General features: G+C 40.3%; 1 protein-coding gene across 2 annotated transcripts in view; it reads left to right on the forward strand.

Annotated features, from left to right (window-relative positions):
* Window positions 1–14835, forward strand: part of si:dkey-28b4.8 (sarcoplasmic/endoplasmic reticulum calcium ATPase 2) — a 35592-nt gene extending 20757 nt beyond the window's left edge. For both annotated transcript variants that reach the window (XM_068592031.1, XM_068592030.1), the window contains 14 exons: window positions 221–309; window positions 470–572; window positions 868–999; window positions 1253–1378; window positions 2886–3107; window positions 3284–3395; window positions 4064–4296; window positions 7954–8174; window positions 8295–8497; window positions 8623–8708; window positions 9553–9686; window positions 9868–9985; window positions 10087–10221; window positions 10696–14835. In XM_068592031.1, coding sequence (XP_068448132.1) covers window positions 221–309; window positions 470–572; window positions 868–999; window positions 1253–1378; window positions 2886–3107; window positions 3284–3395; window positions 4064–4296; window positions 7954–8174; window positions 8295–8497; window positions 8623–8708; window positions 9553–9686; window positions 9868–9985; window positions 10087–10221; window positions 10696–10878 — 2097 coding nt within the window. In that variant the 3' untranslated portion in view covers window positions 10879–14835. The remainder of the gene's footprint in view (window positions 1–220; window positions 310–469; window positions 573–867; window positions 1000–1252; window positions 1379–2885; window positions 3108–3283; window positions 3396–4063; window positions 4297–7953; window positions 8175–8294; window positions 8498–8622; window positions 8709–9552; window positions 9687–9867; window positions 9986–10086; window positions 10222–10695) is intronic.
* The last annotated feature ends 270 nt before the right edge of the window (window positions 14836–15105 follow it).

Below are 15105 nucleotides of genomic sequence, written 5' to 3' on the forward strand. Positions count from 1 at the left end.
CTCAGACATACTGTACTTTTTAGAATAGGCTTTGATTTCAAAACCTGGGGCTCATGAGGTTAGAATGGTCATTTGGGATATGGACCTAACCTCAGATGTGATCTTCTAATATGATTAACTCATTGACTACCGCATTGTCTGTCGTTCTGTGTGTGTGTGTGTGTGTGTGTGTGTGTGTGTGTGTGTGTGTGTGTGTGTGCGTGCGTGTGCGTGTGTTTAGATGTTTGTAGTAGACAGTGTGTCAGGGGAGCGCTGCAGCCTGAGCGAGTTCACAGTGACTGGATCTACTTACGCCCCTGAAGGGGAAGTGTGAGTGTCTTTAACCTTTAACACTTAACCCCTGATAGTTTATGGATGATGAGGGCCCACAATTCATCTCATTACTTAAAAAAAAAGAAATTGTATTCATTGCCTCCACTTTTCCCACTTTATTCCCGTTTGCTCTGTCGTGGCCGGTCTGTTTTTGCAGTTATAAGGACGACTCAGTGGTGAAGCCCAGTCATTATGAAGGCCTGGTGGAGATGGCCTCCATCTGTGCACTGTGCAATGACTCATCACTGGACTACAATGAGGTAATACGACTGCTCTATAGATGACCCTATATGGTACCAGAAGATTCACAACTGATTGTGTATTACAACAAATACCGTCAGCAGCATACTTTACTCTCTCTTTAAAAAATTATACAAATTATTACTAGTGGATTACAGTGTTGACATAATGCTGGTGTGCGTGTGCGTGCGTGTGTGTGTGTGTGTGTGTGTGTGTGTGTGTGTGTGTGTGTGTGTGTGTGTGTGTGTGTGTGTGTGTGTGTGTGTGTGTGTGTGTGTGTGTGTGTGTGTGTGTGTGTGTGTGTGTGTGTTCCAGGCCAAGGGTGTGTATGAGAAGGTTGGAGAGGCCACAGAGACTGCTCTTTGCTGTCTGGTGGAGAAAATGAACGTGTTCGACACGGACCTGATAGGATTGAGCCCTGTCGAGCGAGCTACAGCGTGCTGTTCCGTAAGTGTGTGTGCCTTGTGTGTCAGAGAGGCTTCTGTAAAGTTAAAGAAAGTGCTGGTGCTACTGATTCATTGATCCTTCCATCGGACCTTTGCATCCTTTAAGCTGCAATCTTTTCCATTGTCTTCTCTCTCATGTCCAAGAGGTAGAGTGATTGTACTGAACGGTTTCAAATTCTGTTCTTTGGCATCAGTGTTTATCGGTGTTTATATTTCTGTATGTTCTGCCTTTTCTTTCTACTGCTTGTTTTTAGGTGATTAAGCAGCTGATGAGGAAAGAGTTGACGTTGGAGTTTTCCAGAGACAGGAAGTCCATGTCTGTCTTCTGTTCATCCAATAAACTCACACGGTCCGCCTCTGGAGCCAAGATGTTTGTCAAGGTGTGTTCCACATCACTTGTTATCCAATGACTGCCTTCAATTTTGAGTCCCTTTTTAGAAATTTTAATATTGTTTTAGTCGACCACAATTCAAATGTTTTCCTGCTGTGGCAGATGTACTTTTCCATTAGATTATATTGAATATTTCAGTCAGTCAAGTCCGGCCAAAACTATATTTTTTGTCTGTTTGGGTTTTCTCCGGGTTCTCCTCTTACTCCTTCAGTCCAAAAACATGCAGGTTAATTGATGATTCTAAATTTCCCGTGGATGTGAATGTTTGCCTTCCTCTCTCTGGTGTCCTGTCCAGGGTGGCCTGCCTTCTATCAGTGCTAGCTGGGATTGGCTCCGGTTAATGAGTGTTTGAATGGAAGGAAAGTCAAGAACACAGGTTCAATGATTATGAATGCAGCTACGTAGCAATGAACATTTCAAGCGAAAATCCTATTTAATAATCATTGGAAACTATTTGATCATTCTTCGAGGACCCCTACCCATTCCTCACACCTCCTGCAGGTACTTCCGAGGGAGAGAGAGAGAGATACTGTAGGAAAAAAACAAAGACATGCATTAAAGAACAGTGTGTAAAGTTGGTACATTTTAAAATGTCTGATGAACCACCAACTTTACGCATTAAACAGGTCTGAGACGAGCAGGACAGAGACAGACTGAGTGCCGTCAACACCGAATGTGAGTGTGTGTTTGAGTCCCAGAGTAAGGGAAAGAGAAGAAGAGATATTATTTTAGACTACATTCTAGTCTCAGATTGTGCATCTCAGTTTAATATTTAATGCCGTCTTGACTTAAGTAATAGAAGAAAAAGTATTCAACTAACATATTTAGTCATATTTTTAGTTAACCTTATTAGCACCTGTTCAGCATTGACTAACATTCATCTCGCCCTGCAGCATGTTGGAGCTTCCAGCAGCAGCAGCAGCCTCATGCTGTCATTATAAGCCACAGTGTGTCTTTAAAGGAGATGAGAAAACATTGATAGTGCATACTATCCATACTGTCCATTTATGTTATGTTATCATCTGATGCGTCATCGGTGTCATGGTAATATATTTAGCCTCAGACAGGAAGAAATGCTAATATCTGTCTTCTTTATGCTGACAAAAATGCTATCATTTACATTATATTAGATGTTAAAATCTATAGCATATGATGAACATATCTTCAATAACTGCACACATAAGGTGGTTAATGAGAGCGTTACAAGCCTGTTCCATATCCATCTAACTGCAGTTATAGATCATCATTGTTCACGTGGAACGGAGCAGAGTCCCCATTTCCTACCAGAAAACCCCAAAGAAAACCCTCTTTGATATGATTTGATTAATATTTTTGATTAATATAATCAAAGGTCTCGAATACATCAATAAAATACAAAATAATTGTATTTATCTAAATGCTCCTTTCAAGCCATGTTGCCTTTAAAACTAAGCTGGTCCTCAGGACGTATACAGGGGAGTAAAGAGACACATCTTCTCCTTTCCTGTCTCTCTCAGGGAGCTCCAGAGAGCGTTTTGGAGCGTTGCAATTATATCCGCGTCAGCGGTGCTACTCGGGTGCCTTTGAGCCCGGCGGTTCGAGAGCAGATCCTTTCCAATGTGAGGGAGTGGGCATCGGGCAGAGACATGCTGCGTTGCCTCGCCATGGCAACCAGGGACACGCCCCCTGAGATCCACTGCCTCAACCTGGAGAACTCCGCTGTCTTTGGTGACTATGAGGTGATAATGATGAAAGTTCCTAAAAAGCAGAACACTATCCACTTCACAAGATATAGAATCTGTGTCTACTTAATGGGAGCAGGAGACTGTTCTCTTGTCCGTCTTCACCAGTAGCTCTCACTAAATGAGTGAACTGTTGCCCCCCCCCCGCCTACCTTCCATGTCTCCTTTCCCAGTCCGACCTGACCTTCGTGGGCTGTGTGGGCATGTTGGACCCTCCTAGGAAAGAGGTGCTTAGCTCGGTCCGAATGTGTCGGCAGGCTGGCATCAGAGTCATCATGATCACAGGTATCATCACACATCTAGATGTACACATAGTCAACGTGTAAAAACAGTGTCTTTGCACACACACGATGTGCAAAGACACAGATTTTTACTTATTGTGATGCAATTTCTTCAAGTGCTTCGTATACATAAAATCTCTATAATCTAACTGAAAGGTTATGGAAATTAATCAAACCACAGTAACAGAAAAAAGTATTAATTTTGTGTCATGAATAAAAAGAAGAAAATATTTCCCAATACACATTTTTTGAGCAATGCACATTTTAAAGTAAAATAAAATGGCATGTACATCACCATGAACCAAAAAACACAAGTCTTACTTTTCTGCTGCAAAAAGAATGATTGATCATTATCAGCTGTTATATAACTAAATAGTTTGATTTGTGTTCAGAAGCCAATAAGAAGAACTGATCAGGTGACGCATTGATTCTGAATTTAAATGTTATCCATACTTATTTGTCTGCTTCCTCATCACTCTTTAGTTTGCTCCAAGAGAGACACAGCTGGTCACACACACAATGGAAGCATTTACAGTTTTAAGAAATATCTCTTATCCAACTTCTTATTAATTTTGTGACTTAAATCAATGAACTCTGAGAACTTATTTTGTGAACTTCGTCAGAAATCACACCTGACAAATGAATTGAAAATGTTTTGTTTTTTCTCTCCAGGTGACAACAAAGGGACAGCGCTGTCTATCTGTCGGCGGGTAGGCATCATCACAGAGCAGGAAGAGGAGCAGGGGGGAGTTATCGGGGGCCTGACGGGGCGGGAGTTTGACGAGCTGCCGCCTCACCTGCAACGCCAGGCCTGCGGGACGACAAGGTGCTTCGCCAGGGTGGAACCCACTCACAAGAGCCGTATTGTTGAGTTCCTGCAAAGCCTCAATGACATCACGGCTATGGTGGGTGTTAACTCAATAACTCCAGAGAACTATGTATGTACATGGTTAAAGCTTTACAACTGTACATGTTTAAAGCTTCACTCCAACACCAACAACGAGAGAGTAATTGTCTGTTACACACACAATGGGCAAGTTGTTCCGTGTGCAATCAGCTGGGGTAAGTTACGAGTAGATTGTAGCCAAAAAGACTGAACTGTCAATTCCGTCTGCAAGTGCCAAAGTCTCTCCTGCGAAGGTATTTAAGACGACTTTCCTTCATACGGGTGAAAATTGTCCATTCTCTCTCATAAGCATGACCAGGCGCCTCTGTCTGGAAGGTTTCCCATCGAGGAATCACTAAACACTATTTTCAGCAAGCTGTCTTGCACAGTATAGAGTCTAAACAGTAGCATGCTTTGTACTTAATGCTAGGATGAATATGTCGCACAATCTTCAACTTTAACATGTCAGTTTCTGTGTCTGTTAGAGGAGCTTCTCGCTTTGTTGCTCTGTTGGGGTCCACAAGATTGAGTGTAGATTTTTTATGTAAATCCTTTGTTGCACTTGTATCTCATCCTCTCCATTCCAATAAAGCTGAAGCTGTTGTGATCTTCACGTCCAACTTGAAAAGCAACTTTGAAGTGAGGGATCACTGCAAAGAGTCCCATCACATTGCAGGGGTCATCCAGCTAGTAGAACACTGCTGGATCAATGTGTGACACAGTAGATCCCAATTGCTGCATGGTGTCTCACTATGTTGTACCAATACCGAGCATCTGGCCATAAACACACTTTTTCAACTTCCTTAGAATTCCTTTGCTCTGAGCTTCTCGGGGGGGACGGCGAATATAAGCATTTTAGGTTAACTCTTTGCCTTGTAAAAAGGCTGCTTTAATGTCTATAAAGTTTACCTGCTATTTCTTTTGCTACATCACCACCATAACACATTTTATTAGCTCTGAGGCACATGTAGGCAAGTCTTTTGGGAGTGTTTATTTCTTTAAAGCCTCTCGCAACTACTCTAGCTTTCGGTACAACATCATCAGATGTCTCCTTGAGTGTGCACACCCACCCCTTGGAGATGTATATCTGGCCTTTATCTTTCAACTCTTCAAACACATCATTGTTTTTCCAGTTGCTGAGTTCATTGTATTTTGCAGACATAAAGGCATCATCATCATTAGGGCGGCTGTGGCTCAGTGGTGAGCAGGATCGTCTTTCAATCAGAGGATTGGTGGTTTGATCCCCGGCGCCGCTAGCCCATGTCATGTCCTTGCAAGCAAGACACTTAACCCTAAAATTGGCTGCTCCCATCAGTGTGTGAATGAGTGAATGATGTCATGTAGTGTTAAAGCGCTTTGAGTGGTCGGAAGACTAGAAAAGCGCTATACAAGTACAGGTCCATTTACCAGGTCCATCATCATTCACAATAAATATGTATTCTTCAGTAAAATAAACAAGATACATACTGTCGCTACAGTATTCTGCAGCGACTACCAGAGAGAAGGAGTTGGACCAGAGTTGCAGTGATCTTTCTAGCTTGTTTCCTGACTCTGCAGGTGTACAAGTCCAGGATGATTATCCATTGTATCCTCACCATTTGTAGGCATCTCCTCCTCACTTTCAGTTTTAGTGTCATCGTTATTCTCATTAAAGCCAGGTTCTGGTAGTGTGGTATGATGTTCAGTCGTTTCCAGCTGAATGTACCTTTCTCCCAGCACTACTTGTGGGTACTTTTTGAAGCCTGGAGGGATGTATGCAAACGTAAGTGCCTCCATGACTCACAAATATCACCGCACCATCTTATCCGATAACCACACCTGGACCTCTGTACAATCCATCCGTTTTGAAGTAGACTTTGTTTCTTGTTTTGTAATAGTCATCAATGGGCTGCAGTTATTTACAAAGGACTCTTTGTGTCCTTTCAGTCAGCTTGTATAAATGCTTTTCTAGTAGCAAGTAATGTTGTGAAATGCTGGGCTATCCAAATATTCATATTAGTACCTTCCAGAGTTGGTGGCTTTTTAGTGAGAACTGAAAGCAGATTTGGGTTTTGTCCAAATACCAGCTGGTAGGGTCTGTTTTCCAGTGGACAATGTATTTCACTTTATTAATAAAACAACAACACGATACAGTGTAGTTTGCATAAGACAGAAACCACTTTTATTTTCGTTCCACACTTCACTAGAACGTTTCCTAAAGTCTGGTTCTACTCCTCCTTTAGCCATTGAGTGATAAGACACATAAAACACTAAACATAACTTCTGCTATGTTTCAGCATGAACTCTTCTTAATCCATCTAGGTTGCTTTCTGTTGTGTTGACAGAAGTCATTCTGTCATACTGACCAATCACAGTGCATGTTAATTGTCACGCATCACATTGTGACAAACCACAACGTCCTTACTGCCTAGCTGGAGTGTTGTTTAATGCACTACTCTTGCATAAAGAAACAAAAGGTGAAATATATATATAGATATAGATATATATATCTATATAGATATATATATATATATCTATATATATATATATATCTATATATATAGATATCTATATCTATATATATCTATATCTATATAGATATATATCTATATCTATATAGATATATATCTATATAGATATATATATATCTATATAGATATATATATATATATATAGATATATATATATATAGATATATATATATATAGATATATATATATATATATCTATATAGATATATATCTATATATATATATAGATATATATATCTATATATATATATATATATAGATATATATATATATATATAGATATATATCTATATATATATATATATATATATATATATATATATATATATATATATATATATATATATGAAATAGTTAATTTTTTGTGATTCTGTTTAGGCCAGCAGAGAAGGCATTGCTGGCCCTAACAGCCCGTCACTGGCAAACCCATCGATGGCTTTGGCTTGCTATATCTTATGCACGTATACGTTTTTTTCAACGTTCCTAAGGGTGGTGGTGCATTCATCATTACCAGAGCAGACAAGTCATTTTTTTAGTCTGTCAACAATCTGGGTAGTCTGAACAGAACTTTCTGTTTTTCTTTTGTTGTGTTTTTTTTCACAGTGAGAATGTCATCCTCATGTTGACCTGGGTGAACTCTAATGTTCACACAATAGTGTCCTAAAGATGCTAGTTCAAGTTTCACTGGCTGTTTAAACATTGTGGCTTTGTCATTTTCAATGTAAAATGGCACCTACTCTTTTCTGTAGAGTTTTGCTTAAAAGCATATTCTGGAGCAACTTCGGTTTCAATTTGACATCTAGTCCGTCCTATCATGGCTGGAATTTTCACTTTCTTTGTAGAATGAACAACTCTCTTAAATAGCCATATGGTTTTGTCGGCATGACCTGACATAACTTTCACGCTCCCATTCACACTCTTGTGATCCGTTCAAACTCTGTGTACGCTTCATACTGGCGATCCTTTTCCTCTTTCTTGTCAAACGGCGGTCAGCGACTGTACATGTTTAAAGCTTTACTTCAACACCACCAACAATGGTTAAACGTCTTCTGTTCCTCCAAAACTTAAGAGTGGGAGCACCTTCTCATACCTGATGCTATATCACAGATGCATTCATAACCAATATAACAGCACTTCTTCATCCTCTCCCCCTTCTCATGACTCAGACAGGTGACGGGGTGAACGACGCGCCTGCATTAAAGAAGGCGGAGATCGGCATCGCTATGGGCAGCGGCACAGCGGTGGCTAAATCAGCCGCTGAGATGATCCTTGCTGATGACAACTTCTCCACCATCGTGGCTGCAGTGGAGGAGGGCAGAGCCATTTACAACAACATGAAACAGTTCATCAGATACCTGATCTCATCCAATATCGGAGAGGTGGTCTGGTTAGTAGAGGAGCAAAAATAAGTGGATGCAGAAGACGTGGTGTGCCAACATTCAGGTTATGGGTCATCTGGGCATCTAACTGTTACCTTCTCTTCTATATTTCCTTGTCTTCTCCACAGTATTTTCCTGACTGCTGCACTAGGCATGCCTGAAGCACTGATCCCAGTCCAGCTGCTATGGGTCAACCTCGTCACCGACGGTTTCCCTGCAACGGCTCTAGGCTTCAACCCTCCAGATCTGGACATCATGTCCCGCCCCCCGCGCTCTCCCAAAGAGCCTTTAATCTCCAGCTGGTTGTTTTGCCGCTACCTCATTGTCGGATGTAAGTTGTGGGCATGAAACAGAATGCATAGACACAGAAATATATCTGCAGATGGCATGTTCATCATCACAGCATCTTCCCTGCAGGTTACCGACTAAATAGCTGCTTACCACCCTTCTGTGCAGGTTATGTGGGAGCTGCCACTGTCGGCGCTGCTGCCTGGTGGTTCATGGCAGCCCACGACGGACCAAAGCTTTCCTTCTATCAACTGGTAAACACCTCCCCATCACTACACCGCTTTCATACATACTGTCGTTGAATTGTTACACTGTGGTGATAACACAAGAAGGGTGAGCGGCTAAAACGTTCTTGTGGCCATAAACATGTTATTACATCTTGATGAAAATGTATTTTTTTTTAAAAAACTGTCAACTAGGTAGTAGGTATAAGCAATTAAATAACATAATACATTCATATAAGAGTATGATTAAGACATCACATGTGAAAGTCTTCCCTCAATGAAACACTTTACTGTCTTTTACTACGTTCTTTGTTTCGCTGTCACCACTCTGATCAGCGATGTCTCCAGCAGCAGGCAACTCTGATGAATCCTCTGTACACTACCTGCTCAGCACCACACACAGTTACAGACCAGCTGGTGAACACAGTGCAGCATTTAGCAGCTAAAGAGACAAAAACATTTCTCTCAGATGTTGGCGGAGACCAAAACAGAACTAAAAGAGGAATGAATACTGGACTCGCGTTCAACAGAAGGTGTTAGTACATTGTTGTTTTTTTTATCTTCACCAAATCAATTTAACATCTTCATAATATGTCAAGAGGCCAACAAATGCAGGCTTTATTAAATACTTTACGGTAGAGGTGTGAGAGAAAAGCTAAGTTTTTTCCACATAGTCAATTTGAAATGGGTGAGTCAGTGATGTACAAATGGTAATTTTGGGGTCAAGTATTCCTTTTAATGGATAATAATCAGCCATGTATCGGCCAGACTCTCTTTAGGAGATGTGCACCTGCAGGAAAATTGATGAACAAAAAGATCTCAGGTAATAAGGAATGTGGCAAGAATGTAATGTCCACGTTTGTTTCCTCCACAGTCCCACTACCTTCAGTGCAGTGAAGGCCATGTTGAGTTTGCTGGTGTGCAGTGTTCAGTCTTTGAATCTCCTTATCCAATGACTATGGCCCTGTCTGTCCTGGTTACTATAGAGATGTGCAATGCCTTGAACAGGTAAGAATAACACACCCACTAAAGCCCATGTCCTATGTACTGTGTGAAACAACCCTGTGTCTTTGGGATATATTCCACCTGTATGTTCTGGTTTGGTATTGAAGGCTGTAGATCTAAGATACAGATTAAGTTGTTGTAGTCTGAAAAGTCAGAGTCTTTCTTCTGTTCCTGCACTGCCCAGTCTTTCAGAGAACCAGTCCCTGCTGAAAATGCCTCCCTGGTCAAACCCCTGGCTGGTGGGGGCCATATGTCTGTCCATGGCTCTACACTTCCTCATTCTATATGTCGACCCACTGCCGGTAAGCGTGCATGCACCGGTCATGTATTATACGTCATATGTGTTCGTTGACACTTCATGTCGACCAAGGGTTGAAATATCTTCCCTTCTCTTCGTCTGCAGGTAGTTTTTCAGATTCGCCCTCTGTCGTGGCCTCAATGGGTGGTGGTGTTGAAGATGTCCCTTCCTGTCATCTTGATGGACGAGGCTCTCAAGTTCCTGGCCCGCAACTTCATAGAGCCAGGAAGCCAGATACAGGTTAGAAGACATACCTGACAGTGCTTCAGTTTAAGCAGAACTTTGGTAGTCTTCAGCCTGGACCCTGTCTTTTCATATTCCTGTCTCTAAATGACTGAACAGGTTTTCTAACTGGTCCAGTATATACTGTCATTGTGAGCTCCAGTTACCTCTCACAATATTTCGGAACGAGACTTCCCATCCTCTCCTCTGTATGGTCGTTTCTATAATAATAACAAGTCTGTCAGTGGCAAACACAGTGACTTTTGGGTTGACGTAATGTTACATTGACAGGGTGTAACTTCCTTTGCAGTCCAGTGACTTCAGCACTGTCGCTCAATACTTGACCAGGTTCAAGGACTGTTGTCACTGAGACACAAAAACACAAGAAAATAATATCCAAATGAACAGCTCTAGCGTTACTGTGGTATTTTGTTTTATCTCAAAGTGGTCTGTGCCTAACCCTTTTCTGTGTTGCCATTCACATTTCAAAAGACTTTGGAAGAGGAAGAGGAGCTGCGGGGGATGGGGCCGAGCACGGGATTGGCCTGGGCCATAAGGACGAGGGTGCACCAGTCACTGAAGGGCGTGTCCTGGTCGTTCGTTTTGATCTCTGCACCGCTAGTGATTTGGATCTTCAGCCTGGACTCTGACATCACCAACATTTTCTGGGAGTGATGGAAGAACGAGAGAACGGGCGAAGTGTGGGGGGATAGAAGAAAGAGATCTAAAGGACTGTTGAAATAAGATGCGGAGGTTTGGGTGTGTACGGGTGGGTTGAAATGAGAGAAAAAACAAGCAGAGAGGATAAATACTCTGCTGGGATACAAGAATGCAAGGGGTAAAAAGGGAAATATTAAGCCAACAGACAATCAGACAACACCAAGAAGGAAAGACCACTTCCTCCTCAATACTAAAAGGGGCTATGTGTAGCATTTGATCTGAATCCCATAGCTCGCTTAGACTGTCCTGCTATGTGTTCAGAAGGCATAGGTCCAGTTTGTCTGTCCAACGCTTGGGCCCAGAGAGAAATATGTCTCTGACAGCTTTAGCTGTAATTTAATGCTAACCTTTGCATTCTAAAATACTAAGGTTTACATGATAAACTGTGGCATGTTAGCATGCTATAACCCGTTTCTTGTGTTAGAGACAAGCAATGTACCGGTAATCATCAATGGCTCCCAGCTGCCCGGCTCAACACAGGTTGCATCCATTTCTACGGTTTCACCAGCTATTCACAAAACCTAGCTAGCTAGTCCCTCACTAAATCAGAATGCACCAATAACATTTGAGAAATGTCTACAGCCCCGTTCCCAATTGTCTCTCCTTCCCGGGACAAATGTCTCGGAAGTAGTTGAAGATATTTATTGGCTCCAGCTCCATTCGGCAGTGATGGAAGCATGACATCCGAGTGGACACGCTGATTCATGCTCCTTTTCTTTGTCGTCTTACCCACAAATTCAGTCCACTGTGTCTGTATAGCAGTCAAACATTGTTCCAATTGAATAGAAAGCAAGTTTGAAGAGAGACTGATATAAAAAAAGGAACTTTTCCCTGGTCTCCATGCTACTTTCTAATTTGCGTTTGTGACGTTGAGCGTGACGCACCAGAAAAAAACAGAAAGGCAACTTGTCTTCTTGCAATGGGAAGGAGTCATCTATTTCTCGCTTGTTTTCCTGCGTTAAAAAAAACTAAATTGCAATTATATTTTTTTTTGTGGTCAAACTGGCCTAACCAATTTGAATTAATCTAAATCTAATTGAAGAGCAGACGATACAGAAACACATAGTCATATGTGGGCACACCAATAAGCGTTAAAGTGTAGTGTAGAAGTTAGGAAATGATTTTCACAAAAAATATATTTTCTATGGCACATGGTGATTAAATGCTACATGTTGCACCTTTTTAGATGTCGGCTTGAAAAACGAGAGCATCAGATAAAAGAAGAAGAAAAAGAAGACGAGCAGTGCTGAATGGTCCCAAAACACACACACACACCAGCTTTACGTAATCCACCTGTAATAATTTGTGGTCAGTAACAGGCGATGAAGCCAGACGGCTCAACGATTCAATAGAACCCCCAACCGGCCAACTGCAACAGCCTCATTATTGTTGGCCCTTCCTTGTAGATACTGTTCATGAGACTAAAATAAGCATTTAGCTGAGAGGGAAGACTGAGGGGAGACGCTGTAGGTGAATAGGCTGAAACATTTAACTAAGAAACATCCCCTTGAATCTTCCCCAGTAGATTACTCACATTCAAACAGTTTTTTTTATATGACAAATTTCCTAAAAAGTCAATGTTTGGATATGTGAATGAGGTGTAAACTTATTATGTGTGTGCTAATTTACGTACATTTCCAGAACATAAATATGAACATAAAACTAGGTTCACAAGTATTCTCTCATTTTGCTGACATGTTAGAATCAACGCTTTTTCCAGGGAGATTATTGGATATAGCTTCGTATCACTCCATGAATCAGAAATACTGTTAACAGCCATAAAAAATAATTCCACCGTGTTTTTAGTTATAGAATGTAAAATATTTATATCCAGCTATAAATAATATATGAACAAAGCCTTCTGTAGAAACCTTCACAATATACTTATCAATAAAAGTGTAATGCTTGGTTGATGTAAAAACTACTGGTTGGAGATTTCTAAATCTGAGAAACTCCTTTTGAGAAAACAGCCCTTAAAGAGATTTTTTTTGTTAAATTACAGACATTTTGAAGACACTACAGGTTACAAGGGTTTTAACATGAAACTTCCCCAGCTGATTACTTGCATTTAGACAAATCATTTTTGTATTACACGTTTTCTCAAATTCAATGTTAACATATGCATGGGCTTTATCAAATTGTCATTTTTGGTGAATTTAGGAAAATTAACAGATGCAAATGAACAAAGTAGCAAAAAACACATCAAAATGTGTATTTTAGAAGAAAATTAGACTTACATTTTTCAACATTAATGTGCATGAAAACAATGTTTTTGCCTGTGAAGTGTCGCAGGTGGTAAAATGTCTAACACTGAATGCAGTTCCTCACCGCATTTAAAGGCCAGTCAGTCTGATAGCTCTATAGTTCAGTATCCTTTTTTGTCTTTCTGTTGATTGGTACTGACAGTAAAAAGCTAAAATGCAACTTGGCTTGACATCCTGAGGCTTCATAGGCTGCCTGAAGCTGACTTAAAGCCTTCACAGCCATTCATTATGTTCTATATATTCAAACTGCTACATGTATGTAAACATATTCATATGGTGTTAGGGCCTCGTTATAATCCACTCCAGCTCAGCACTAAGTTGTTTGCTCCTCTGTGTCGGTGCACTGGAAATGATTTCAATGCTTTTAGCGGACCATAGAGTCCTTCTATAATGTCATAAAGAGGTTGACAGCAGGCCTGGCACTGAGTCCAAGCCACATTTCTTATGTGTTTTTTGTGTGAACCAGCCATTTTCTCCAGGGATGCAATCGTGACATCTCACTCTTTTTGCCATTGAAGGGATTTCTTTATTTTTTTTAGCAGTAAAGTGTTTTTGATTAATGTTATTACAATAACATTGGTCTATATCACATTAAGTCACGGCAAAAGCAGCAAAAAGCAAAAGCAAAATCTGAGATTTGAAGAAACGCATCAGTCAAGTTTTGAAAGTAAAGTAATAATAATAATAATAATAAGTAGTAAAGTCTTAATTCCTTCACATGATGTCATACTTTTATCAGAAACAATATCCTGATGTTATACGAGTAAAGTCACAATACTGCGTGTACATCTACTAGTCTTCTTTCCCCTGAGAGTTGTACAGCTGTAGAACGCTCTGCCACAGTTGTGTCCAACTAAGCTTAATTCAACATCTACATAAATTTGCAACTTTATTCTTGTAATACTTGCCCTTTTAAAATTACAACCTAATTCATAATATTATGGCATATTATTGTAAATTTGCAATTTTACTTTGGTAATTTTTTTACTTTTACTAGAAAAGTTGCCACTTTATTCTTGTAAAAAAAAAATAAAAAAATAAAGAATTCTGACTTTACTCATAATATTATGACTTTCTTTTGTAATTTTTAAAAGGTGTTAGACTAACTCAAATCTCCTTTTTTCACTACTGAAGTATCCAAACACAGAGAGGACGTTTTCGCTTCTTTGTTGCCCAAACTTCTGCCTGTTTTAGTTTTGTTTGCTTTGGCTCAATTCCTCACATGCTCATTTTGGTTTTGGCACAGTTAGGGCAGAAGAAACTCGTAGATACAATTAACTAGCGAGTATTTACTTTCTATTGTCATTATTTATTCATATTGTATTTTTCTGCAAAGGTGTATTATACCATGACAAGACCCCAATGTACCAACTTTATTTACACCGTTTGGTCTTTGTTACTCTTCTTATAATTCTTGTTGTTGTTGGCTCACACTCGTGCGTGGAGGAAGGGCGGACAAATAGTGGTTCTTGACTGACTCACCTGTTTGACTGAAGGTCCATAATTAAAGAGATTTCCACTGAAGCTAAACAAAGGAACACCATTTAGTAAATTTATTTGTAACTGCTTTTCTTATTCATTCCACTTCTGAAAGGGTTTGTTGTCAAGGAAATGATGTTAAAGGATGAGAACAAGAATAAATGAAATGGGTCAGAGTTTGTGAAGTGTGCTTGTTTGACACAATACAAAAACTCCAATTTTATTCAGTTTTGTTTGTATAGCCCAAAATTACAAATTTGTCTCTGAGGACTTTACAAGCTGTACACTTATGACATCCTCTGTTCCAGGACTTCGCATATGTAAGTAGAAAGAGAATTGGTCAAGGTTGATAGGAGAAAAGCCCTCCAAACATATATCAGGGTTTACAGCTGTTCTAATGTTCTATTTGAGGATAGATCAGGTGCTGGTTAAGGGCAGG

This window comes from Clinocottus analis, unplaced genomic scaffold (genome assembly GCF_023055335.1).
Source record: "Clinocottus analis isolate CAN_PGR_092001 unplaced genomic scaffold, fCliAna1.0.p SCAF_26, whole genome shotgun sequence".
NCBI lineage: Eukaryota > Metazoa > Chordata > Actinopteri > Perciformes > Cottidae > Clinocottus > Clinocottus analis.